The 27,668-nt window shown below is 46.3% G+C and overlaps 1 protein-coding gene, 1 non-coding gene and 1 pseudogene across 3 annotated transcripts; 1 reads left to right on the top strand and 2 right to left on the bottom strand.

Moving 5' to 3' along the window:
• Nucleotides 1-580: 580 nt before the first annotated feature.
• On the bottom strand, nt 581-17,435 carry CNOT11 (CCR4-NOT transcription complex subunit 11). 2 transcript variants are annotated; one of them, XM_007130244.4, is made up of 7 exons: nt 16,859-17,435; nt 11,757-11,921; nt 8,313-8,465; nt 4,640-4,842; nt 3,231-3,433; nt 860-956; nt 581-783 (listed from the first exon to the last, which is right to left on the bottom strand). In XM_007130244.4, exons 1-7 carry the CDS (start codon nt 17,376-17,378, stop codon nt 586-588), a joined length of 1,539 nt encoding a protein of 512 aa, XP_007130306.2. In that variant the 5' UTR covers nt 17,379-17,435; the 3' UTR covers nt 581-585. The 2 variants fall into 2 exon arrangements, with proteins under 2 accessions (XP_007130306.2, XP_054944910.1); XM_055088935.1 differs by lacking the exon at nt 11,757-11,921 and having other exon boundaries at nt 16,859-17,431.
• LOC112062369 (frataxin, mitochondrial-like) lies at nt 14,140-15,055 on the top strand (annotated as a pseudogene).
• Nucleotides 17,436-26,548: 9,113 nt separating the features above from the next.
• On the bottom strand, nt 26,549-26,621 carry TRNAG-CCC (transfer RNA glycine (anticodon CCC)). Its single transcript has one exon. It is a non-coding gene; the product is annotated as a tRNA-Gly (tRNA).
• Between the last annotated feature and the right edge of the window lie 1,047 nt (nt 26,622-27,668).

Genomic DNA, 27,668 nt, shown 5'->3' with positions numbered 1-27,668 from the left:
AAAACTGCCAGCTGTTTGTTAGTCTCGGAAAAGGTTCCTAAGAACTCCCACGTCTGTAGGCAGCCCGCTGTTGTCTCTTAGGTCCCCGGGACAAGAAAGGATAAGGTACATGGGTGTCCCAGGCTCACACTGCACCCAGTGAGAAGTTCAAGGGTCAGGATACCGTCACGTGATGATGACTCAAGACCTCAGGGGCAGTAAGGCAGGTTCTTAAGAGTGTCTTCATTTACTCTCACTAAAAACTTTCAATGCTGGGGCCTCAGGAAAACGGTATGCGTGCCTTAGCTGAAGCCCGCGGCTTACATCCAGGCACCGTGCTCTGCAGTGCTGAAGACCTCATCTACTTTGTGCAGCGACATCCCCGATGGATAATCATCAGCAAGACCACCTACAAGACACATTCGTCCAAGTTCTTACCAAAAATTCATCTGAAAGAAAAAGTCATCCAGGAAAGCAAAACTTTGCTTTAAGTGGATAAAGTGGTGTTTATACGCAATAAGCCAAGCGATCACTCAGGGTCTGAACAGTTTTAAAAATGAAAAGCACAGCATAGCCGAACGATGAACAGGTGGTCCCGACGAGGTATCACTTGGACATCTTGGTCTCAGAAGGTGTCTCCCCAGTGTCCAAGGTCTTCAGCAACCGGAAGAGGCCTGCAGCTTCTCGTATCCTGCTGAACTCAATGCAGAAGGCCTGCACCTCTATAAACAAGTCCTGCACGTTGATGATTTTGTTACGGATCAAGGACTGGAGAAAGACACACACGAGACGCACCAGGCGATTCTGAAAAAGAAACCAGTTTTAGTGTGCGTTTTCTGGGCAGCTATTTATAAAATTTACAAAAACTTCTATTACTTACCTGCATATATTTATCCTTAATTTGTTCACAGGTAGAAATGCAATTCGATATATAAAGGTGAATAAATTCAGGAGGTAGATCAACGGCTGTAGTTAGTCTGTTTCATAAAGTTAGAAAGTCAGGGCTGTTAACTTTATTTGCTAGTAACATTTTAAAACACCGTTAACCATAAAATATAAAATTTCCTTTGGTCATTTAGTGAAAAAATATGGTCCAGTTACCTAGTTTTAAATGAGTTTATGCAAGTAAACCTCGGGGGGCCCCCCTCCCCCCTGCCGTTAATAAGTGACACTTCCTTTACTCAGGTCTACACTTAGCATTACACACGCAATACGCATTGAGCAGCACGTCCCTGTGTGTTCTTGGCTGAATCAGAATTCATAGGTATCGTCCAAGCTCTAACAACCCGGGCAGTTATTCTGTCCACGTAAGTAACACTTACTAACCTGATTACACACAAGTGCTATGCGAGGAACGCATGTGAAGAAAGGCATGGTAGTAACTGAACAGCACAATGTATAACCAAGTGCTAACATGAGGCGTTTGCACAAAGAGTGATGTAAGTGAAGGACTGGGGAAAAGTCATCAGGGCAAATGACTTAAATCGAAACCCAAGGAGAGAAGTGGTGTTCCTTCCAGCTAAGTAAATAACCTGAGTGAATTGTGGCATCGGACTGGCATGGCCCACTCAGGAGCTGGTGGGAAAGACCTGGCTGGAAGGTAGCAAAAGGCACCTTGGTCTAGAGTCTTCAAGGGGTGGCTGGTATTTTCCAAAGGATTCTGTGAAATGTTTTAAGGCGGGGGGCGGGGGGCGGGCGGGGGGGTGAAGGGTAAAGTAGGAATTTCATGCCCAGATACAGGTGTGTGCTATGCTAACTATACAGTGTGAATTTCCAAAAATCTTCTAAACTTACTCGATTATAGAACTTTTTTCCACAAGGCTGAGGAACCCGTGCTCCAAGGAAACGCAGCCATAGGCTACCGGCGACACACTTGAGGGTGATGCATCATGATGGGGGTGGTGCACACAGAGCAGACCCTGTCCTTGAAATCACTCCTGCGCCACTGATAAAACGATGCGGGTATTCTTGGACTAAGTGCCTAACGGCCGGTTTAGACAGTAAGTGGGCACTTAGAGCATGGTCGGCCCAGAGGCCCTGAGCAGGAGGCAGCCCCCGAAGAGAAGTGAGTCTTAGCAACGGGGAAAGGCCAAAGGCCTGGATGAGGGCGCAGAAATGAAGCCACAGGTCAGCAAGCGGCCAGCCGGTTTTGCCCGCACAGAAAGTAACAGGCGAATACCTCGTGCCTCCCTCCCACAAATCTGCGCTCTCCTACACACACACTTGGGATCCCTCGGCTTCCAGCCAGGCTTTTCCCACCAGCTGATTAACTTCGCTGTGTTTTTTTGTTTTTGGGGGGTTTTTTGGCCACACCGTGTGGTTTGCAAGATCTTAGTTCCCCCGTCAGGGATGGAACCCGGGCCCTTGGCGGTGAAAGTGCAGAGTCCTAGCCACTGGACCGCCAGGGATTCCCAGGACATATTCTTTAGTACAGCTTTAAGTAGGTTAAAAAACAACCCCCAGCTTACAAACGAGTGAGCGTTCAAAAGATGTGCTCTAATTGAAGTGCAGTTGCCTAGCACTCAGAATGGACCTCCCAGTAAGCAGAAAAACTATATAATTTAGCCCCCAAAACAGGACACCACATGGAGGGGAGCTGAGGATGAGAAGCCTAAACTGGGACATCAGGCAAGCCTGCCCATACGGCTACACTATCCGTAGACAGCTTGATAAACAGCAGGCGCCCAAGCTAACCCCCCAAGCCTATGAAATCTGTAATGTACCTAAAACATATTTGTAAGCAAAATAACAAAGTGAGAAACCGCTATTCAGAGCACATCGAGAAGGGCATGTATTTCCCTGACAGTTGATGACAACGGAGCAAGGAGACCAAATCAAAGAAAGGTTCAGAGAACAGTGCAAGGAACAACGAATTCCAGGAAGGCGTTCCCAGAATTTTCTCATCTCTTAGACCCATACTGATAACAGCTGTTAGTCACTTACAAGAAATAATGTAGTATCTGTAATCTGTGTAAATGTACAACCATAGATAGGAAATACATTTTAGCGATTAAGTTTCCCTGATGCTGCTACTGGTGCTAAATACTTGAAACACCCTCCAGGTTCTTACTCGCGGTGCCACATCCACGTGCCGTCAACGCTAAGGTTCAGATTATTTATTTAATGGGTTTTCTCAGACTAACAGTATCAGGGAAAAAGAACTGTTGCTGGTTTTCCCCTTCTAGTCATTTAATTCGGATCTATATATGTTACGCACCCCTGTCCGCATTAGATCGCATATAGAAACTTACCGGTTTACAACTTCCATTGAATGTAAGGACATGTCCATATTGACCAGAACCGAAAAATACTCAGTGATCTGGCTTGACTGCATTAACTTCAGCAACATTTCTATAGCGACTAGAGGGTTGTTTTCCACTAGGTCAGGAAGCTTGGCTGGACTGAGGCCAATATGATAAACAAGTTTGGGGTCCTTTTCCAACTCTCCAAGGAGCTAAATATAATCAAATTTTTAGAAAGAGAAAAAGAGAGGTTCCCGAATCAAATCAGAAATTCTTTCCTGCATGCATACCAAAAAACAAGTATTTTATAAAGAAAAGTTATAAAATTATCTGCGCTGAACCAACTTTATAAATGTCTTCCTTCAAACCCACGATCATCATTCTTTGATATTTAAAAATTTACGTTTGAATTGTCAGATATTACAATCAGGCACCTTCACAACAGTTTATAAATGACACTGATGCATCCTGGGCGTTAAACTAGAATCGGTATTGTTTGGATACAGTATTGTCTGGATTTTAACAATATCATCCTTAAGTCCTTTGTAGGTTTTTTTCCCTGTCATTTGTTAAAAATAATCTTACCGACTTAGTGCTCCTGAAAAAGCACAGGTCACAGACACGTCGGGGAACATCAGGAACCAAAGCCCCACCCAGCGCCCGGGGGAACAGATGCCGGGGAGGGGGACGGGGAGGGGGACGGGGGGCGGGGGACGGGGAGGGGGGAGGGTCTGTCTGCCCGCCACACTGCACACTGTCACTCGAATAGGTGTCCTCAAAGACAATTTCTTCTGCCAAACTGGTACATTCTTCTAAATGTTCTGCGCGCTCCTTCCCCCGTCTCCTTGTATGTACACATGGACTGTTTCAGGATGGCCTGGTAACCAAAATGAACTACGCTGGAGATGTATCTCCTGGCAAGTTCTAAGGTGAAAGTGTGCTAACTGAAGAATAGAGTCCACCAGCAGGAACGGCCCACAGCGTCCTGCCTTCCCCCGAGGGAAGTGTCACAGTTGGGTGCGGGGGCTATTTTGAATCCACCGCTAACCAGCTGTGTGATGGGTGCTGGTTTACCTTCCTGGTTAAACGTTAATGATTCCGCTTACCCTCCTGGAGTCCTGTCCAGCTTAGTAACAACGTACAGAAAGCGCCAGCGGCGCAGAGCGGGAGTGAGCGCCACCCTACGCTCCAGAGCCCAACTGACCCCAGACAGCAGTCGCTAGGCTTTCAGGCACCAGACTTCGAGCCCCACCAGAGTGAAGTGAGCCGAGTGGGAGGGCAGAACAGAGCCTGAGAGGCCACGCCTCCTGCCGTGGGCCCGCGCCGCCAGCGTCCTGTTACTGGTCACTTACCACTTTGTGAAGAACGAAAACGCCCGGCGAACTGAATGCAGCCAAGTGCTGACGACCGATACCTACCTGTGTCTGCTGAGGAGAAGACAAGGGGCTTCTGAAGGCTTTGGCCATGGTGCGCTTGATCTCGACGCCAGTGCTGTTCTTCACGCACATCGACTTGTCCCACTGGATGGCGTGGTCGGGCTCGGCTGGGTTGAGCCAAGCCAGCTCGTCCTCACACACGTGCAGCGGGGGTGGCGGGCGGATGAGCTCCGGCCGAAAATGGCCTGTAACCAAAGCGGCGCGTCTGACTGCTTCTGTCACTCGGCTGAGCCCCCAGCACGGCTGTGTAAACCTCACAGACTCCGCTTAGTGAAGTGCAGTAACACCTCTCTCAACAAGGACAACACAGCAACACTCTGACTTGGAGATCAGAAGCAGAAACCACGTGAAGGCGGGGTTTTATTCAGAACACAAGGAAATGAAACACTGACATAACATTATTATGTCAGAGACCAAATCTATTTTGGGGGAGGAGAGGAAAACATTACCACCACCTGACAAGTCCTAGTTCAGGCATGATCACCACCCAATTGCAGAAGGACACAACTTACTCCATGGGTAAGTCTGGATGGGAAAAATAAAACACTAATTGATCTCACTCATCCTATTCTCAGCACTATTTTATTCAGAGACCATATGATGTGTACTTGTACTGGTTTTGTCTTTGCATCTTATAACCCTGAAGTAGCAAATTATGTGGAGACGAAACGACGGGGGAAAGGTATGGTTGACTATTGACATTCTCAAATGAATCTGGAGACTTTCATGAACCCCTAAATTCACAAATACTATATCGTTTTCTTAAAACAGCAAAAATACAACAGAACAGTGAAGTGACTCAATTTAATACGACTGTTACAAAACAAGATTGATCCCTAAGTTATAAACCCACTAAAATAAATGCTGTCTGGGACTTCGCAGCAAACTTCACCCCTCACTTTGGTTCCCACGTAGGGCCTAAGATGGCTAACTCCTCTCGTGGACCGAGCCCCGGCCAAATTTGAGGTTACTAGGTCCCCTAGTTTACTGAAAATGTCTGTGTCTGGCTAAGAATCATCCCTTTATCTTAAACTACACCATCCCTTCACATATATCACCAGAACTAGCACCTGAATCTCTGCAGCCCATTTACAAAAAGAAAGTTTTTAACATTTCACGAGAAGTTATACCTATGTGGTAAAGAGAAAGTTCCCATGAGGTAAGGATGCCTGGTGCTCAGCTAGACTCAGACCTAACATCTGATTGATTTGCTTCTCACACACCTTTCCAGTGGCCCATTCAAGTCAAACATGTGCCCGAGCAAGTATTAAATACAACCCATCTGTGCCTTGGACCTTCCCACACACTGTGACTAGCTGAGACTTATTTATTCCAAAGACCTACTGTAAATGGCATTAAAAGTCACAGTGTAAGTTTTAAACTCAAGGTGACACTACAGTCTGGAGAACATGTTCTTATCCCTAAGCAGAAAGCATGCCTTCATCATTAAAACCACACAGAATCATATAAAACCAAAACATGCAGGACTTCCCTGGTGGCGCAGTGGTTAAGAATCTGCCTGCCAAGGCAGGGGACACAGGTTCGAGCCCTGGCCCAGGAAGATCCCACGTGCCGTGGAGCAACTGAGGCCGCGTGCCTAGAGCCCGTGTTCTGCAACAAGAGAAGCCACTGCAGTAAGTGCGTGCACCGCAACGAAGAGTAGCCCCGGCTCGCCGCAACTAGAGAGCCCGCGTGCAGCAACGAAGACCCAACGCAGCCAAAAATAAATAAATTTTTAAAAATGAAAACTGCTGCTCTATTATTTCAAGTTCAATAGGAGTTATCTTTGAATTAAAGTAAATTAAGAGCTGTAAGATCAGTAAAACTTCAATGGAGAATAAGATTAATGAAGTATAAAACAAAAGTAATCTACAAAAATAAACTCATTTCAGTAAAATCAGAGAATTTATATCCATCCTAACCACTGGACTACCAGGGAATTCCCCCAAACTTGGTATTTTTATTAAAAAAAGAAACTACCTTTTTTTTTTTTTTAAGTTTTTAAAATTATTTTTAGCTGCGTTGGGTCTTCGTTGCCATGCGGGCTTTCTCTAGTTGCGGTGAGCAGGGGCTACTCTTCACTGCGGTGGCTTCTCTTGTTAGGGAGCACAGGCTCTAGGCGCGCAGGCTCAGTGGTTGTGACTTGCGGGCTCTAGAGCGCAGGCTCAGTAGTCGTGGCGCACGGGCTTAGCTGCTCCGCGGCACGTGGGATCTTCCCGGACCAGGGCTCGAACCCGTGTCCCCTGCACTGGCAGGCGGGCTCTTCACCACTGCGCCGCCCGGGAAGCCCAAGAAACCTTTATTGAGCCTCCCTACTATGTTCCAGACACTATACCAGGAAGTTTCTCACCAAATTCATGTTTAACATCCTCTGACATAAATCCTACCAATGTTTTCTTAGGTCAGTCTCCCAGGCAATAGAAATAAAAGCAAAAGTAAACAAATAGGACCTAATCAAACTTACAAGCTTCTATACAGCAAAGGAGACCATAAACAAAATGAAAAGACAACCTACAGACTGGGAGAAAACATTTGCAAATGGTACGACCAACAAGGGTTTAATTTCCAAAACATACAAACAGCTCATACAACTCAACAACAGAAAAAAACAAACAACCCAATCAAAAAATGAGCAGACCTAAAGAGACATTTCTTCAAAGAAGACGTACAGATCACCAACAGGCACATGAAAAGATGCTCAACATTGCTTATTATTAGAGAAATGCAAATCAAATTAAAACTTCAACGAGGTACCACCTCACACCGGTCAGAATGGCCATCATTAAAAAAGCTACAAATAACATGCTGGAGAGGGTGTGGAGAAAAGAGAACCCTCCTACATTATGGACGGGAATGTAAATTGGTGCAGCCACTATAGAAAACAGTATGGAGGGCTCCAGAGTTAGTATCTGACCCAGCAATCCCACTCCTGTGCATATATCCAGAGAAAACTCTAAGTCAAAAAGACACATGCACCCCTATGTTCACAGCAGCACTATTCACAATAGGCAAGACATGGAAACAACCTAAATGTCCATCACCAGATGAAACGATAAAGGAGATGTGGTATATTTACACAATGGAATATTACTAAGCCATAAAAAAATAATGCCATTTGCAGCAATATGGATGCACCTAGAGATTATCATACTATGTGAATCAGACAGAGAAAGACAAATATCATATTACTTATATGTGGAGTCTAAAATGTGACACAAATGAACTTATCTATGAAACAGAAACAGACTCACAGACATAGAGAACAGACTTGTGGTTGCCAAGGGGAAGAGGGGTTTGGGGAGGGATGGACTGGGAGTTTGGGATTAGCAAATGCAAACTATTACAGAGAATGGATAAACAACAAGGTCCTACTGTAGAGCACAGAGAACTATATTTAATATCCTGTGATAAACCACAATGGAAAAGAATATGAAAAAGAATGTACATATATATACATATATACATATAACTGAATCACTCTGCTGTACAGCAGAAATTAACACAACATTGTAAATCAACTGTACTTCAATGAAATAAATTTTTAAAAATTCACGTTTAAGTATCAACGAAAACAACGTGATGTTTCAGAAAACCCGAAAGTCTCAGGGGGACGCTGATAACATAAAACCAAGAATATAAACTTAGATATACCTACTTTCAATAGGTGGCTTTGGTCCACTGACTAAAGCTTCCGTGATCTGAGAGGCAACGGAGCTGTCAAATCCAGAATTAGAAGAATCCGGGTCTGGGTCACTGAGAATGCTAGGGAAGCTGGCCTTACTTTGAGTTGGCAATTCAGACTGGCGTTCTGGAATAGATTAAAATAGGAAACATTTCAAAATTGAGGGCACCACAAGGAGAGTGAAAAGAGAAGCTACTAAATGTAGAAAGTTATCTACAACACATAAAGGGCCAGATTCAGGATATATTATCAATTTTAAAAAATAGGAAAAAATGGGCTAATGACTTCAACAAGTGTTTTATTTTTAAAAAGCTTGAGGCTTGGGCTTCCCCTGGTGGCGCAGTGGTTGAGAATCCGCCTGCCAATGCAGGGGACACGGGTTCGATCCCTGGCCCAGGAAGATCCCACATGCCGCGAAGCAACTAAGCCCGTGCGCCACAACTACTGAGCCTGCGCTCTAGAGCCCGTGCTCTGCAACAAGAGAAGCCACGACAATGAGAAGCCCGCGCACTGCAAGCAAGAGTAGCCCCCGCTCGATGCAACCAGAGAAAGCCCATGTGCAGCAACGAAGACCCAACACAGCCAAAAATAAAAACAATTAAAAAAAAAAAAAAAAAAAGCTTGTATGGCCAATGAAGATCTGAAAAGATATTCAGTCCCATTAGGAACCAGGGAAAATCTGTTAAAACAAGATACGATTGCATACACACTGTAGTTATGACTGCCCCTTGTGGTTACTGATGTTTAACTTGTCTGCCCGTTTTCTTAAAGTTAGGAAAATGCAGCTGCATCATCCATAAGTACACCTTTGGTCCCTGGATCCCACTGTAAAGACATCTGAATTTCAGGCCAGCCTCCGTACAGATGATCTGTGTGGCTAGCTCCAGAGAAGATAGGTGTACTTCCCTTTTTTTCTTAAGCACTTGTGAAAATGATTAAGACATCTTCAGGCTGGGCAGAGGACAGCAAACAGCTCGAGGGGACAGCCAGCTTAGCCACTGTGCCAAGCCTCTCAGTCCTAACTCTAGTCACATATTCCTTTCTGAGCTTGATGTACTTTATAAATTTATTTTATTTATTTTTGGCTGTGTTGGGTCTTCGTTGCTGTGCCCAGGTTTTCCCTAGTTGCAGCGAGCAGGGGCTACTCTTCATTGCGGCGCACAGGCTTCTCATTGCGGTGGCTTCTCTTGTTGTGGAGCATGGGCTCTGGGCGCACGGGCTCAGTAGTTGTGGCTCGTGGGCTTCAGTAGTTGTGGCGCGGGGGCTTAGCTGCTCCACAGCATGTGGGATCTTCCCAGACCAGGGCTTGAATCTATGTCCCCTGCACTGGCAGGCGGATTCTTAACCACTGCGCCACCAGGGAAGTCCCTGAGCTTGATGTACTTTAAAACTTTCTCATGGGCTGATTCAAGTCGTCACAAGTTGAAAAGGAAATGAGATCTGGTTCTTACTTTATTGAATACAAAGCTAGAAACCTCAAAACATACGTCACTTCTAAAGGTAAGGGGACTGAAATTGCCCATCGCCTCGGCAACCGGTTTTCATACTGTCTTTGGTTAAGAAAATTATTATTTTATTTCTGGTAATAGACTGCACCTGGCACTAGTAGCTAACAAGTACTTTTGTGTACCTTCAATCTTAAAAGTCTGAAAAAGAGTTCTCTTAGTTTCAGAAAATAACCATTGTTATATCGTTAATATTTAGTAGTTTAAAAATAAGGTTCAGGGCTCCCTTGGTGGCGCAGTGGTTGGGAATCCACCTGCCAATGCGGGGGACACGGGTTCAAGCCCTGGTGTGGGAGGATCCCACGTGCCGCAGAGCAACTAAAAGCCCGTGCACCACAACTGCTGAGCCTGCGCTCTGGAGCCCGCGAGCCACAACTACTGAAGCCCGCACGCCTGGAGCCTGTGCTCCGCGATAGAAGCCACTGCAGTGAGAAGCCAGCACACCGCAACCAAGTGTAGCCCCCACTCGCCGCAACTAGAGGAAGCCTGTGCACAGCAACGAAGAGACAATGCAGCCAAAAATTTTAAAAATAAATAAATAAAATAAATAAATTTATTTTTAAAATAAATAAATAAATAAGGTTCAGAATGCCCCAAGGAAAGAGACGATTAGATGTCACCTTATATAAGATGCCAATATGAAGTCTAAGGATGGGGCACTGTCAAATTAACCCTGCAGTTCACTTAATCACAAGGTCAAGGGTTCACAAATCTGGCTCCAGATTAGAATTTCCCTAATGAATCGCTCTCAGGTGATGAGACCCATGCATCTGCACTTTTGCTTACAGCAGGTTAGCAAAAGCTGCTCTTCTTTATCCTTATATGGAGAGGCCCTCCCTGACCACCCTGTTCAAGGTCTCGTTATTTTCTATCACAACACGAGTTTGCTTCAAGACCACCCATTCATTTGCTTATACGTGTAACAGAAGGTGCCCAAATAATCTTGAAACAGAAGAACAGGGTGGAGGTCTCACCTCTCAATTTCACAAAAGCTACTGTATGACTTGGATTAGTGTCCTGCTCCCCTGCAAATAAAACCCTTTTTACATGAAAGGAAAAAAAAAAAAAGCCACCCTAATCAAAAGCGTGGTACTAGAATAAGGACAAATAGACCGAGCTTCCCCGGTGGCGCAGTGGTTAAGAATCCGCCTGTCAATGCGGGGGACACGGGTTCGAGCCCTGGTCTGGGAAGATCCCACACTCCACAGAGCAACTAAGCTTGTGCGCCACAAGTACTAAGCTTGTGCTCTAGAGCTGGTGTGCCACAACTACTGAAGCCCGCGTGCCTAGAGCCCGTGCTCCGCAATGAAGAGAAGCCACCGCAATGAGAAGCCCGCGCACCGCAACGAAGAGTAGCCCCCGCTGGCCGCAACCAGAGAAAGCCCGCGTGCAGCAACGAAGACCCAACGCAGCCAAAATAAATAAATAAATAAAAATTAAAAACAAAAGACAAACAGACCAATGACGTAGAATAGAGAGCCCAGAAATAAACCTTCCCATATATATAGTCAAATGATTTTCGATAAAGGTGCCAGGACGACACTGTTTCAGCTAGTCTGGGTCCCTTGAGGTTCTATATGAATTTTCTATTTCTGCAAAACACGGTGGGATTTTGATAAGAATTTCATTGAATCTTTAGATCGCTTTGAGTAGAAATGACTTCAGGAAAATTTTAAACAGACCAAGTTTTACTCAGCATTCTTCTTAAACTGGAAAAGCAATCAATTCAAGTGAAAACTCAAAATGAAATTTATATCCCATGATAGCAAGGATCCAGTACGGAAGCTATGTTTTTCACAGAAAATACTAACTTTTTAGTACAGTTACAAAGACCTTCATTTAAATGGAGTACCTCAAGAAAAAAGGCCTAATGCTAGCACACAAAGACGCCCGGAGCGGGCTCCCTCCTCACCAGCCAGGGCTAGCTGAAGCCCGCTGATGTCCACAGACTGGCCCATGCTTCCGACGTCCATCAAGGCAATCTGCCGCGGTGTCTTTTTGAAGAGTTCCCGTGGAGGTGCCAGCATCAGCTGGGAAAGAAAAAACTTTTCCGGTGGAGTTATAGGAGGTAAAAATCCTGTAAACAAAAAAACGCACAACAGTTTCTCTAACGGTTATTTTTAAAAATTATCTTGAGTCTGGTAAAATTAGCATTTGCTACCTGTCACCTCAACTCATGTATCTTTAAAGACAAACTAACAATTGAAGATTCATTTAACCAAACAGATACATTCATCAAAATGTAATTAAATAGTGTCCCTGAGGAGGACTGGTTCCAGGACACCCTGCGAATACTAAAATCCAAGGATGCTTGGGTCCCTTATATAAAATGGTGTAGTATTTGCATGTACCCTACACACATCCTCCCTTATACTTCAAATAATCTCTAGATTAACTGTATGTCAACTGAAATTCTATGATTTGTGGCAATGAAACTTAAGGTTTTTGTAACTGTTAAGAACTTTGTTTTCGGGGATTCTCTGGCAGTCCAGTGGTTAGGACTCGGCGCTCTCACTGCCGGGGCCCGGGTTTGACCCCTGGTGGTAGGGGAACTAAGATCCCGCAAGCCGCACGGCACGGCCAAAACAAAACAAAACAAAAAAACCAACTTTGTTTTCTAACGTGCTTCAATTCCCGCAAAGGCTGAAGCTTACATATGCAGGCAAAAACAAATAAAAAACACTGCAGTACTCAGAAATGCTTTTCTCCTCTACTGCGACCAGCAACTGTGTAAAAGTTAAAGAGACAAGGAAGCAATCACTAGCTCCGCAAATACACTTCACACACCTGTTTCAGTCCACAGCACGGCTACAATTCCCAGAGTGCTGGACGTTGATGCCTCCCTTTCACCCCAGAGCCACCCGCTTTCCCGGCGGCACCCATCCTACCGCAGCACCACGGCCAGAGCCTGTTCCAGCTCCCAGCTTGGACGCCTACCCACTCACTGCCCACAGTCCACACGCCCACTTCCCACTGAGTTATATTTCTAGGCACAGATCTGCTCGCAGATTTTTAATTCTGTTTCACAGAATTAAACCCAAACTTCTGCACCATTCATAAGACCTTCCTAACGTGGTCCTGACCCACTTTCCTAATCCCATCTCCTGACCCCCCTCCAATCCATGTGTTCTACACTCCCGTCGCACAAAATCTCTCACCTTCTGATTCCTGATTTCAAAACATCCAATACACGCAGCTCTTTAAGAATACGTGACAGGGCCACACCCTTCTCTCCCCACCATCTCTAATCAATATCCAGCAAAAACATCACCCCCTCTGAAAGTTCCTCCAGCTACACAGCTGTAGTTCCTGTGCTACGAGGTGCTGTGCATGCAACATCTAGTACGGCCCTTAACCACACTGGGTTACAATCATGTTTATGTCTCTTCAACCAGACTGCAAGCTTCCTGAGTGCAAGGAAGCCATCCTACTTACTTCCAGATACATTCTCAACGTTGGCTCTGCAGCAGAATCATCTGAAAAACTTTCAAAACATATACCCATTAGATGCTCCCCTTGACGCACAGCCTTGACATTGACGTTCCGTCTGTTGTATATTTAAGCACCATCCCTACCTAGTAACGATAGTAATGTATAAAGCTTATTGTAAATACTTTTATTTCTCATAATTTATTATCTGCAATTTTCAGACACAGAAATTGAGGCAGAGAGAGGCAAAATAACCAATCCACGGATTTCCCTGGCAAATCTGTTTACAATGCAGTCTGCGGCCTACATCTAGGTTTAAACTCATCGCATTCAAGAATGACATTATATAAGTCATGGCTCCTTTGCGTAACCCATCCTACAGAATTAAAAGGGCTCTCCGACCCAAATCCCACACTGCCCCATCCATCTCGGTGACACACACACAGACACACACACACACACTCTGCAGCGATTTTCTCAGCATTCTCAAACTTCCTGAAAACCAGGTTCAGTACCTGTACCCTAAAGACATCTCATGGAATACACAGGTTGCCCCTCTTAGGTAAGGGCACTGCAGTGCAGGAAATCAACGAGAAGATGCTTTAGATCCAGAGGAGTTGCCAGCAGCAACAATGACTAGCTTAAATGTAGAAGCCCTCTCCTGCAAGGAAAAATTCCCTGGCATTACCTCAAAGTCCACTGCCTTTACCTTCTGGCTCCCTGAATAGCAGTCCCACCTAAAGGGGCCACTCGCCTGTTACCTCACTGCTCAAGGACTGTGAGATCAAGCTGGTTCCCACCTGTCACTGCCCGCTCCGCCCACGACCGGCCACTGTCCTCCTGGAAGCCTTCCAGGTACCCTTATCACTCATCACCGTCTCCTCTGTGCCCTTCTCCTCTCCTGGCTTCAGGTCTTCTCCCAAAATCAAGTCTCATAAAGCATCTCGAGTTTAAAAAACAAACGGATGTGGACACTGGAGCGCCACGCAGCTGCCAGCCTCCTGCCCCGCTCGGCGCCCCTGGGCTATGTCCAGGCCCACGCCGGGGCCCCAAGGCCAACGAACGACGCCCCGCTCTACAGCTGCCAGGGCCTGCACAGGCAGCCAGCCCAGTCCGAGCCTCTGCTGCCTCAACTAGATCCTGAATGTCAAAAAGCAGAGCGTCTGCTTGATGAATGTGAGGACAGTGGGAACTCTGGGTGACGCTGGCCCTCTGGACCATACCACCTTCGAAAAACTGGCCGAGCAGACGCTGGATTCCTTGGCAGAGTTTTCTGAAGACCTTGCAGACAAACCTTACACACTTGAAGACTAGGATGTCTCCTTTGGGAATGGTGTTTTAACAATTAAACTGGGTGGAGATCTAGGAACGTATGTGATCAACAAGCAGACCCCAAACAAGCAAATCTGGTTATCTTCACCATCCATTGGCCCCAAGCATCACAACTGGACTGGGAGAAACGGGGTGTACTCCCATGACGGTGTGTCCCTCCACGAGCTGCTGGCCACAGAGCTGACTCAAGCCTTAAAAACCAAACTGGACTTATCTTCTCTGGCCTACTCTGGAAAAAGCACTTGCTGCCCAGCCAAATGCTAAAGACATAAAAAGTTCTAAAGCCAAGACCCCAGCTTTGCTCTGCAGCTGAATGGCACGTTTTTTCCGTTCCTGCTTTTGAGGACGGTTGCATTATGTATAACGGCTCTGTGAAAAGACCGTGTCGCCTCCCGCCCTGCCCCTGAGTTCAGATTTTTAATTTCCACAGGTTTCTTTGGATTTATTGTCTGACTTCCTCCCTCACGTGACAGCCCTTATCTTTTGTAATGTCTGTATGCCCATACCTTTAATATATAACCTCACAACAAAGAAAAAGAAGGACAGATTCCAGGAGGAGAAATGAATTGGCTTCACCATTCATTCTTTGGAAGACTTACTACAAAAACTGCATGAAGAGCGGCTGGCCAACCTTGCCATCCTGTCTCAAAATGAGACTCATTAAAGGGAAGCCTAAAACGTTCCTACTCCTCTTGAAATTGTAAACACTTCTAAGCCCTTTAGTATTGAAGCATCAGTGGCAACTCAGGAATTCTCAAACCGAAGAGCATTTTCTCTTTGTGCTTTGTGACTGCCAGGGTGTGGCCCGCATGGGGTGACACAGGGAGATGTGGTACCGCGTCTTCCATATGTGCATATATGTGTACACACACATTTACGTGTGTGTACATATATATTTTTTAAATTTAAGGGTCAGTATAGAATAAGCTATTGCAACACTGGTCTGAGGATGCAAAAAATCTCCCAAAAGTCACCTCTGTAAGCTCATGGATATAGTACAATAAATGAGGTCATGGAGCTGAGAGGTGCTTGGTAAACTGAAAGGCCACGTAAATGAAAAGATGTTGGTGTTAATCAAAGGAACCCCGCTGTTACACTTGGCCCAGCCCAAAAGTAGTTGTCTGTCTCTGGGCAAGTTTCTCGAACTCCCTGGACCTCTGTTTTCCCGTGTTAACAGAGAGGGTTAGACTGGATAGAATATAGTTGATTCCCAATTTAGACATTTAGTGGTCCCGTCAGGCAACTTATCAGGCCAGCTTTAATTCCCTCTAGTAGAGGAGATGACAGTGAACAGGTTTTTTTTAAACTATAGAGTACGTATATGGTTTTGGGTTTTGCTCTACTTGAATTTCAGTTGAATTCAGGTTCAAATAATCATCCTTTATTGTGCCATTACCGTGCTAAGCCTGGGCTGTAGGCTGAATGTTAAGGTGTTGGTCCTAACCCCCAATCAGAGCCCTCATAAATGCGATTAGTGCCCTGAGAAGAGAGACCCCCGAGAGCTCCCTCATCCCTTTCACCATGTGAGGACACAGCGTGAAGACAGCTGTCTATGAACCAGGCCTTCACCAGACACCCAGTCTGCCGGGGCCTTGACCTTGGACTTCCCAGCCTCCAGAACGATGAGAAATAAATTTCTGTTTATAAGCCAAACAAACAAACAAAAATAGCAAAAGCGGCCTCGCGTCCAACCCAGTGACCTCACTAAAGGTGCACGAGCATGCATTTTACATAATGTGCAGTAGTCTTGCGTTTTCTAGTCCGGGCCGTGAATTGAGACTACTTTCTATCCTCTGCCCCCATCGCGTTAACCAAGGACACCTAACAGCAAGAAGGCGGCTGTAAAGTCCTGAAACGCTGCTGAATGTGCATTTCCGCTCGACAGCGTACTCGGGCTCTGAACGACTTCTCGGTGACTCCTCTGAGACTTAAAGCTGGGGGTAGGAGAGCAGACCCTGTGTGTCATTACTTACAACTGCACACACCTCAGACGCGCGTGACGAGCACGAACTGCATCACGAGGCACTAAAGCGTCAAGCCCAACACTAAGCGGCACGGTTTCACGGCCCGTACGGTTGGGAGGAGTAATTTTCGGTGCCGTGAAGCTGCCACTTGTCCCTACTCGGTGGAGGGGGTGCGGAGGGGATTTCAAAAGGACACAATCCATTTCACGTGTGGGTGAAAGCCCAGCAGCCGCCGGATCTCACCCTCCACGCCGCACACCGGGCTCCCGGCGGGAGGACCCGGGCTTACCTGAGAGCGGCGGCCGGTCGGGCTCCTGGCCGCCGCGGGCGGGCGGCGCGGGGTTGAGCAGGTGCGCGAAGCTGGCGGCGAAGGGGTTGGCGGCGAGCGGCTCGGTGCGGTACATCTCCCAGAGCAGGTAGAGCGCCGTGAGTCGCTGCGCCGCGCTGGGCAGCAGGTCCGGCTGCTGCAGCAGCATGACGAGCACCGAGCCCAGGCGGAAGTGGTCGGCCTTGCTGAAGTAGTGGTGGAAGGCGGTGGACAGGCCCTCGAAGGTGCTGCCGCCGCCCGCCTCCTCCGAGATGATGCTCAGCAGGCTCGAGAGCTCCTTCGGGGTCAGGCTCATCCTGCACGCGGGGCCCCCCGGGCCTCCAAAACCCGGCCCGGGGCCACCCGCTCCGCCTCTGCCGCCGCCGGAGCCGGAGCCTCCTGGCCCGCCCCTAGACACCGACCCCGCCGCTTCCCGGGCCCCCCTTTGCTCCGCGGCAGTAAGAAGACGGCCACACGCCGCGCTCGCCCCGCCGCCGGGCATCAACCTCGCCCGCCTGTCCTGTTTCCGGGCCGGAGGGGCCCTGGCACCGGCTCGCTCCGTCCCCGCGGCCGTAAAGCGCGCTGTGGCACGACAGCGTCGCAAACAAAACCCGCCGGGAAGCCAGCCGCCCGCAAAGGAGAGTGTGGCGCGGACCCAGAGTGAGGCTGCTGGAGCCGGGCCAGGGAGAAGATCCCGAGACGCCGAGTGGGCGGAGCGAAAAGCCGGAAGTGTGGGCGGGGCCTGTGGGGGGAGCTGCGGAAGTCTCGCGGTGACACAGCCCCACGCTGTGGTGCAGTCTCCGCACGGGGGAGCCACGTCCGCGCCCAGAGGCGTCCCGAGCGTGGTACCAGGCGTAGAAGGTCCCAAGAAATTTGGGTGACGTTATTGTCTGGAAAAATGCATCTCATAATCTGAAAAGTTGGAGGCTTCACTGGTGGCACAGGGGTTAGGGATCTGCCTGCCAAGGCAGGGGACATGGGTTCTCGAGCCCTGGTCCGGGAAGATCCCGCATGCTGTGGAGCAGCTAAGCCCCCGCGCCACAACTACTGAGCCTGCGCTCTAGAGCCCGCGAGCCACAACTACTGAGCCCACGTGCCACAACGAAGACCCATTGCAGCAAAAAAAAAAAAAATCTGAAGTTTTCTTAATATAACACACCTGGCTGTTCACGGTGAAACCTTTTTAAGTGCTAATAGCTATAAAGACCACGCATTTCTCTTTACCAAAGTTAATTTCCAGCCTTACACTCCTATTTGGGGAAATGGAATCATACGCACACGAGCTTTTGTACACGGTTACTTAACAAGATTTTCGTAAAATGTTTCCAATAAACATTCGTTTACAAAATTGTTGTACAACATTTTACGCAGCCTGCCCAAGGGCGCTGATTCTGGGCCTTAGCTGTGCGTTGGAAGTTCCCCGAGAGCCTTTAAAAATGCTAGTGCCTGGTCCTGGTGGCTAGGTATTAACAAACAGAAAGCAAAAACACCTGCCCAGGTGCCTAGTGTGTACTCTGGGTTGGGAATCACCGAGGGGCGTGTCGCAGACTTCCCGGGTTCCTCCCTTAGACCGACAAAAACCCTACAGGGATTTCACCAGCGATTCCCAGCAGGCAAGTTTGGGAGATACAGTCTGCGCTAACTCATGCTAGCAGCTCGAGAATTATCTAGTTGCGCACCACCTTAATTCTAAAGTATAATTGAAGGAAGAGAAACTGCTGGGTCAAGGGGCATGCATATTCTGAAGGCTTCTTCACTTGACTGTTAAGATATCCCTCTAGAAGGGTCCTGCCAGTTAACTAACAGCAGCAGATATAACTTGCTAACGCTTGGACTCCTGGGAAACTGATTCGAATTATCTTGACAGTACTCTCATTTTATTTATTTACTATAGTAAATAAACTTTATTGTGTTTGGGAGGTCTGTTTGTTACAGCAATGAGCTTACCTGCATAGGTTTTACTGGGGTTTTTTTAAAGTTGTTTCAAAATATGTGAACATTATGTGCCCCACCACCCCCCAAAACTAAATATTTTTCTTTCTGTAGGAGCATTTTCAAAATTAGGTTGGTGTTAGAAAGAAAACCAGAGGCCCCAGATGGAGTCACTTATGCTAGGTCACACAACTAACCTAACTGAAGCTTCACCCTCCCCCAGAAATGTAGTCTTAACCAGGAATTTTCTGGTCAGCACCAATGAGCTAATCGGTCACCATGCCCCAAAGGAAGATGAAGTAACCTGCCACAAAGACTTCTTCCATCCCCCATAAGTAGGTTACCTATGCCTGAAATAAATCTTCCTTGCTTAGACTTCTTTGTCTTGCCTTTGAAAACCTTTTCTCTTCTGTAGCCCTTGGGAGCTCCTCTCTACTTGCTAGATGGGATGCTGCCCGACTCATGAACTGCTCAATAAAACCAATTAAATCTTTAAAATTTACACAGTTGACTTTTCATTATTTAACAATGGTAATCCAGGGTTTCCTACGTGTTCCCCGAAAACAACTCTCAGGCCCTGGTAACAAATAACCACAAACAGAAATCTGTCCTCTCACAGTTCTGGAGGCTAAAAGTCCAAACTAAGGGTGTCAGCAGAGCCAGGCTCCCTCTAAAGGCTCTGGGGAAGAATCCTTCCTTGTCTCCTCCTAGCTTCCCGTGATGCCCAGCGGTCTCTGGCGTCCCTTGGCTTATGCTGCACCATTCCCATCTCTGCCTCTGCAGTCATGTGGCCTGCTTTCCCGTGTGTCTGTGCTTCATGTAGCTTTCTTATGGGGACACCAGTCACTGGGTTTAGGGCCCACCCTAATCTAGTATGTCCTCATCTTAACTAAATGCATCTGCAAAAACCCCATTTCCAAATAAGGTCACATTCTGAGGTGGATATGAGTTTTGAGGAGACACCATTCCACCAGTAGAGACCCAAAGCTCTCCTGGGCATACGTCTTGGCCGTTCTCCTTCACACCCACCTCATCTCTGCCCTTAGACTCTCCCCCAGCATTTGTGCATTTAACAGATACTGTTTTGAGCACCTCCTATGTGCCGGGCAGTGCTGTAGGCATTGCTGGAAGGCAGTGAGCAGAGGAGATTAAGCCCTGCTTTGGAGGAGCTTGACGGCCTCTTGGTCAGCCCCATGGTAACTCTCAGTGCAGCCTCATCCTGATAACTGACTTTATCATATAATTGAAACATCCTGCTCAAACTGTTTTAAATTCTTTCTAAAATGGATCACATGTTTCCCTCTCTCTTCAGACCAAGTGTACAGACACCATTTCACCTTGCTATCATTATGACTAATGGTGTTCTCAGACAGTAACCACCAGGGCCAGTGAGGCATTGAGAACTAGTCGCCCTACACAGAGTGTCCTCCAACTGCTATACCTTTTAATTCTCGTGCCTTTTACAGTTTTTCTATTTCTTTTACCCTGTTGGGTTGCTGCTACTCTCCCATGAGACTTAGCCTTGCATTTGGGGTCCACACAGAGTGATGTGTGTGAGAGGGTGTGTGGTTGCTGGGAACCTGATTTTGTGACGCTGCTTTAGAAACTCTCCTGGGCATTTGCTGCTTCCTAGCTGAGTGGCAGGGAGCTGAGGTTGATGGATATTTGGCTTTCAAACCTGAGCTAAAATCTTGCCAGATGTTTGCTTCCTTATTCTGTTTTCATCCTTCTGTAGAAATTCCCATGCTTTTCTTCCACCACTCTCTCTTCTGGGCACCACAGCAAGGGATTTTCCTTTCAAAGGCAGCTTGAAATGTGTATTACTGTGCTAGGGTTGCCATAACAAAGTACCATAGACTGGGTGGCTTGAACAACAGAAATTGATTTCTCACAATTCTGGAGGTCAGAATGTCGACATTAAGGTGTCACAGGGTCGGTTTCTTCTGAGACCTCACTCCTTGGTTTGTAGATGGCCACCTTCTCCCTGTATCTTCACAAGGTCTTCCTTCTGTGTCCTAATCTCTCTCTCTTTTTTAATTTTTGGCCGCACCCAGTGGCATGTGGGATGTGGGATCTTAGTTCCCCAGTCAGGGATTGAACCCATGCCCCCAGCAGTGGGAGTGCGGGAAGGAGGCAAGGGAGCAGGAGGGAAGGGGGCAGGGCACAGCATTTAAAAGAATGACACAGCCCGAGGACATGACATAAACTGATTAGAATCAAATAGGTCCAAGATGGCAGACACGTCGACTTCCACTAGACCTTGAGCCTCAGTATACGCCACTGTAACACATCAGCAAGCTAAATGACACACCCACAGGCGCCATGACAGTTCCAAGGCCGACCATGATGTCAAAAAGTGGGCGGTGGCCCAATTCCTGGAAATCCCCACCCCTTCCTAAAATAGCTGGAATACTCCTCCCCCTCATTAGCCTATGAAATTACCCACCCCTATGAAAGCTGACAACCCCCATACCCTGGGGCTGCTCTTGCCTTCTGAGGTGGCCCACACTCTGTCTGTGGAGTGTCTTTCTCTCTAAATTAAGCCACTTCTTACCTATCACTTTATCTCTCACTGAATTCTTTCTACATGAGACATCAAGAACCTGACCTTCATTAAGTCCTGAGAACAGGTATGTGAGCTCAGTTAAAAGAACGTGGGTTCAGGTCCCAATCTGGGTTGCACGGTTTCAGCTGGACTGCCAGGGAAGCCCTCGTAATCGCTCCTTAAAAAGACATCAATCATAGTTGATTAGGGCCCACCCTAATGACCTCACTTGAACGCAATTACTTCTTTAAAGACCCTATACAAATACAGTCACTTTCTAACTGGGGGTTACAACTCAACATAGGCATTTGGGGGGCAGGGAGGCGGAGGCAGGGGACACCACCACAACCTGTGACAAAGAGGGAGCCGTAACTTGGCAAGAGGCGGGGAAATGTTTCCTTGTCTCCTTGTTGGCTGCAAGAATCCCAGGAAGCTCAAAACAAAAGGGAGACAACTGAACAGGTGGCTCTCACCAAAGTTACCCACAGGGAGGAGAGAGGCAGAGGCTGGAGTGGTGTTGCCACAAGCTGAGCATATCTGGAGCCACCAGAAGCTGGAAGAGGCAAGGAAGCATCCTGGAGCATGACCCCGCCAAAGCCTTTGTCAGCAGATAAGGCAGGGGGTCCCCAGAGAAAGAGAACCAGGCATGGCTTTCTTGACATAAGAAAAGCCATTTTGGTCTAAGCCACTTGGTTGTCTAAGCCTGGCCACAATGCTTGCCCTTTATAAGATATTTGTAACAGGTCTCATTAATCATTGATCTTAAGGAAAGTGAGGGAACACAGGGACAGAGGGAAAGCAGTCAAGAAACAATAGTTCAGCGATAAAACTGAGTCCTAGTTCCTGCTCAAGGAATATACATAACAATCTGATACAGTCTCTGAGTTCTGCAGGAACTAAGCCCCCCTCCACCCCCTGGTGGAGGATGGAAGGATGATGTTGACCCTCTTGACTTCAACCAACTAAAGCCTGGACTCTGTCGACCTTTGCCCCAGTTCTATGCTGAGTTCGCCTCCGCTCAAGCCCCTTCATGAATATGCATGCATCTTAGCTTAAAACTTCCCCAATTGTGCTGTTAGGGGAGACACTGCTCGGGGAAGGATCCCTGGTGTTCTCCTTACTTGTCGCAAGTAATAAATCCTTCCTTCTCCCCATCCTTGGCTTGGTTGTGTCTATTGGCTCGACACCCACCAAGAGGTGACCCCAGTTTTCGGGTAATATCTTCATTTCAGACACCTAGCCTCCAAAACTGGGGAAATAAATTTCTGGGTTCTTTTAAGCCACCCAGTTTGTGGTACAATGAATACAACAGTCCATTGTGTGACTATATTATACAAGAATTTCTTTACCGATTCGATTGTTGGTGGGCATGTGGGTAGTTTCCAGTTCGGGAACCTATAATGCATAGAGCAGCTATGGCCATTCAAGCTGTGGGTATAAGCACTGACTTTTCTTGACTGCACACCCAGGAGTAGAATTCCTGGGTCACAGTCTATGTGCATGTTCAGTTTCAGTAAATGCTGCCAAACAGTTTTCCAGAGTTGATGGTACCAGCTTCTGTTTCCCTCAGCTGTCTACGACATGGTCACCAAGTGTGATATGGCAACTTGTAATGAGAAATATTTATTTGGTCTTTGTCCTCATTCCTGGCACAGAGCTCCTAAAACCCTTGGAATACAACCACACCCGCGTTTATGTTAATGAGCTGACTTTTGGAAAGCCCAGAAAGGTGGGGCTTGTTGCCAACGAACCCACCAGGTGATTGGAGGGTTGGAACGTTCAGCCCCTGCCCCAAGCTCGGGGGAGGGGAGAGGGACTGGAGGTTGAATTAATCACCAAACGGCCGATGAGTTAATCAATGATGCCTACATAATGAAGCCTCCATAAAAACCCAAAAGCACAGATCTCAGAGAGCTTCCAGGTTGGTGCACGCGGGGAGGTGCTGGAAGGATGGCACCCCTGCAGAGAGCACGGGAGTTCCGTGCCCCTTCCTTCATCCTATGTCCTAAGCATCTCTTCCATCTGGCTGTTCATTTGTGTCCTTTGAAATATCCTTCGTAATAAATCAGAAGTAGTAAGTAAACTGCTTTCCTGAGTTCTGTGAGCCATCCTAGCAAATTACTGAACCAAAAGACGGGGTCATAGGAACCTCTGATTTATATCCAGTTGGTCAAAAGCTTGGGTGACAACCAGGACCTGCATTTAGTGTGTATAGTTTGGGGAGGGGGGGCAGTGGGGAGCAGTCTCATGGGACTGAGCCCTTAACCAGTGGGGTTTGATGCTAACTCCAGGTAGAGAGTGTCAGAACTGATTTAAATTGTAGGACACCCAGCTGGTGTCTGCCAGAGAGCTGGAGAATTGCTTGGTGTGGAGAAAAGCTCCCCATTTGGAGTACAGAAGAATTCAGTGAATGAGATTTTCCTTACACCAACAATCAATATTTTCCTTCTCTTTTCTAGCCATTCCAGTGGGTGTGTGGTGGTATCGCATCGTTCTCTTAATTCTCACTTCCCTGATGACTAAGGAAGTTCAGCACTTCTTCCTTTGCTATTGGACATTTGGTGTTCTCTGTTGTAGAGTTCCCATTAAAGCCTTTGGCCCAGTTTTGCATTCAGCTGCCTGACTTTTTCATATTGATTTGTAGGAGCTCTTTGTATATTAAAAAAACCCAGCTACTTCAAGGGGACTAGGACCACCTCAGTCCCGAGTGTGGTCCAAGCAATGCTGAGCACGTCTAGCTGCTGACTTCTGCAGCTACACATCTTAAAGTCAGGGGAGATGAGATCAAGGTGGCCGCATATGTTGGCTGTAACCTTCTCTCACTGCAATCCAGCTGACTTTCCGTGAAGCATGTTGCAGTAACTTACATGAGCTGAACCATAAACCCTAATGCCTTAGTTCCAATTTTCCCTTTCTGGGTCCAGATGGATCTCTTAGGTTGACAAGGAAGACACCCAACTCTGTTGAGAGCCATAGCCTTCTCTAAGCAGAGATGGGGTGCGGGGTCCTGATAAGGGACCCTGACTTGAGTTTGCCAGGTTCCCCCAGGCTTGGCTCTGGACGAAGGTTCCCTGTAGCAGTGGTCAGTCATCCCCCACTGGCTCCAGATTCCTGGCAGGTCAGAGTTTATTACAGTTCCCTGGACTAGAGCTATCAATATGTCCTGTGATGAGGGTGGGGCTGCTTACAGCACTGAACCCAGGAAGGTAAGACAGTAGCATCTTTAACCAAAACTTTTCAATTGTTTATAAGCAAAGAATGTCAGTATTTCAGAGATGTCTGTATTAGGTGGATGAGGTGCCTTTAGGAATCAATTTTCACTCATGAGGTTAGCTGATTAATATCACTAATGATACAACAAGGGTCCCAAATCAGCTGATTTAATTCAAACAGCAGGTCAGTCCTGAAGATGAAGTTCCCAGCTGGTTGTTGCCCTGATGGTCTCAACATGTCAGTGGCAGGTACATCCATGCCAGTCACTTGTCCTCTCAGATCTGAGCTTTTTTAAAAATTGAGGTAAAACTGTTGTATAACATTCGTTTCAGGTGTACAACATAAAAATTTGATCATTGTTTACACTACAAGTGATCCCCACAGTAAGTCTAGTAACCATCCGTCATCATATAATTAACCTCCTTCACCTGTTTCATTCACTCCCCCAACCCCCTTCCCCTCTGATAACCACCAGTCTGTTCCCTGCATTTGAGTTTTGTTTTGTTTTTTAAACTCCACATATAAATAAAATCATATGGTATTTGCCTGACTTTTTTCACTTAGCACACACCTTCAAGGTTCATCCATGGTGTCACAATGTCAAGATTTCCTTTGTTATGGCTGAGTAGTATTCTATTGCATATATACATAATATATATATTATACAATATATAATATATATAACATATATATTAGATCTTCTTTATCCATTAATCTATCAATGGACATTTAGGTTGTTTCCATATCTTGGCTATTGTAAATAATACTGCAATGAACATGGCTGGGGGTGGGTGGTGCATCTTTTCAAATTAGTGTTTTCATTTCAAATTAGTGTTTTGATTTTCTACAGATAAATACCCAGAAGTAGAATAGCTGGATCATATAGTAGTTCTATTTTTAATTTTTTGAGGGACCTCTGTACTGTTTCCCATAGTGGCTGCACCAATTTACATTCCCACCAACAGTTTACAAGAGTTCCCTTTTCTTCATATCCTTGCCAACACTTGTTATTTCTTGTCTTTTTTGATAATAGCCATTCTAACATGTGTGAGGTGATATCTCATTATGGTTTTGATTTGCATTTTCCTGATAACTAGTGATGTTAAACACCTTCTCATGTGCCTGTCAGCCATCTGTATGTCTTCTTTGGAAAAATGTCTTTTTAGATCTTCTGCCCACTCTTAATCATTTTCATTTATTTGTTTGTTTTGCTATTGAGTTGAGTTCTTTATATAATTTGGTATTATATTAACCCTTTATCAGATATATGATATGCAAATATTTTCTCCCATTCTGTAGGTTGCCTGTTCATTTTGTTGATGGTTTCCTTTGCTGTGCAGAAGCTTTTTAGTTTGATGTAGTCCACTTGTTTGTTTCTGCTTTTGTTGCCTTTGCTTTGGGTGCCAGATCCAAAAATTCAATGCCAAGACCAATGTCAAGGAGCTTACTACCTATATTTTCTTCTAGGAGTTTTATGGTTTCAGGTCTTATATTCAAGGCTTTAATCTATTTTGAGTTAATTTGTGTGTATAGTGTAAGATAGTGGTCTAGTTTCTTCTTTCACATGGCTGTCCAGTTTTCCCAACACCATTTATTGAAGAGACTGTCTTTTCCCTATTGTATATTCTTGGCTCCTTTGTCATAAATTAATTGACCATATATATGTGGGTTTATTTCTGGACTCTCTATTCTGTTCCATTTATCTAGGTGTCTGTTTTTAATGCCAACACAACACTGTTTTGATTAGTATAGCTTTGTAGCATAGTTTGAAATCAGGGAGTGTGATACCTCCAGCTTTATCTTTTTTTTTTTTTTTTTTAATTGTCTTCTTCCAGCTTTATCTTTTTAGATCTGAGCTTTTTTTTTTCTTTTTTAATTTGGCTGCACTGGGTCTTAATTGCAGCATGCAGGATCTTCATTGCCTTGTGTGGGATCTTAGCTGTGGCATGTGGGATCTTTTATTTGCGGCATGCAGGATCTAGTTCCCTGACCAGGGATCGAACCCAGGCCCCCTGCATTGGGAGTGCAGAGTCTTAACCACTGGACCACCAGGGAAGTCCCATATATCTGAGCTTTTTTGATTCTCTCACTTTTTCTTCTTCAGGGATCAGCCCCTCTGAGGTAGCTAACACAAATCCAGAGGAGGCACAGATCAAAGCATACACAGGCCTCCTGGCCACTGTTGGACGCAGCATGGGTGCAACATTTTGCCTCTAGTCATGTTGATCACGGTGGGCAAGGTGATGCCAAGATAAGTTTAGATCACACATACCAAACTAAGTACATCTCGGATATAACAGGGCTCATTAGCTTCTCCTGTGAACACTGAGTTGGCTTCGGCAGACAGCAAGTTACACATTTATTATTCAGCCTGTAATTTAGGAAACCCTCTTATCTTAATCTCTAAATGGCTATGGGGGAGCTGTATAGACAAGTACACCTTTTGGAAAAGTAATTTGGTAACATGCATTAAGAGTCTGAAAAACATTAATATCCTTTGTGTAAATAATTCCGCTTCTGAAAGTCTATCTTAAAGAAATCAGAATCAGGAAAACCTTTTTGGACAAGATAGTCAGTAGCATTTATTTCATCAGGAACACCTAAGTGTTCAACAGTAAGGGAATAGCTAGGAAATCTATTGCATCTCTACCAGCAGGAATATTATATCAGTCATTGTAAATGTTGTTTACCAACCATTTAAAATTACAGTTGACCCTTGAGAAACGTAGGTGAGGGGCGTCAGCCCCCCACACGGTTGAAAATCCAGGCACTGGGGACTTCCCTGGTGGCACGGTGGATAAGACTCCATGCTCCCAATGCAGGGGAGCCAGGTTCGATCCCTGGTCAGGGAACTAGATTCCACATGCGTGCCACTACTAAGAGTTCGCATGCTGCAACTAAGGAGCCCATGAGCCGCAACTAAGGAGCCTGCCTGACACAACTAAGAGCCGGCGCAACCAAATAAATAAATAAATATTAAAAAAAAAATCCAGGCACTGCTATCTCTGCCTCAAAAACAAAGGAATTGGGCTTCCCTGGTGGCGCAGTGGTTGAGAGTCCGCCTGCCGATGCAGGGGACGCGGGTTCGTGCCCCGGTCTGGG

The sequence above is a fragment of the Physeter macrocephalus genome, chromosome 12 (genome assembly GCF_002837175.3).
Source record: "Physeter macrocephalus isolate SW-GA chromosome 12, ASM283717v5, whole genome shotgun sequence".
In the NCBI taxonomy this organism is placed as follows: Eukaryota; Metazoa; Chordata; class Mammalia; order Artiodactyla; family Physeteridae; genus Physeter; species Physeter macrocephalus.
The sequence above is the reverse complement of the archived record's forward strand: the minus strand, read 5'-3'. Positions and strand labels throughout refer to the sequence as shown.

Excerpts from the sequence above, each read along its gene's own strand:
- CNOT11 (XM_007130244.4), bottom strand. The coding sequence starts at position 17,378 with ATGCCCGGCGGCGGGGCGAGCGCGGCGTGTGGCCGTCTTCTTACTGCC. Across the intron at positions 11,922-16,858 it reads CGACCGGCCGCCGCTCTCAG|GATTTTTACCTCCTATAACT; the intron begins GTAAGCCCGGGT and ends TTTTGTTTACAG. Across the intron at positions 8,466-11,756 it reads GCTTCAGCTAGCCCTGGCTG|AACGCCAGTCTGAATTGCCA; the intron begins GTGAGGAGGGAG and ends AATCTATTCCAG.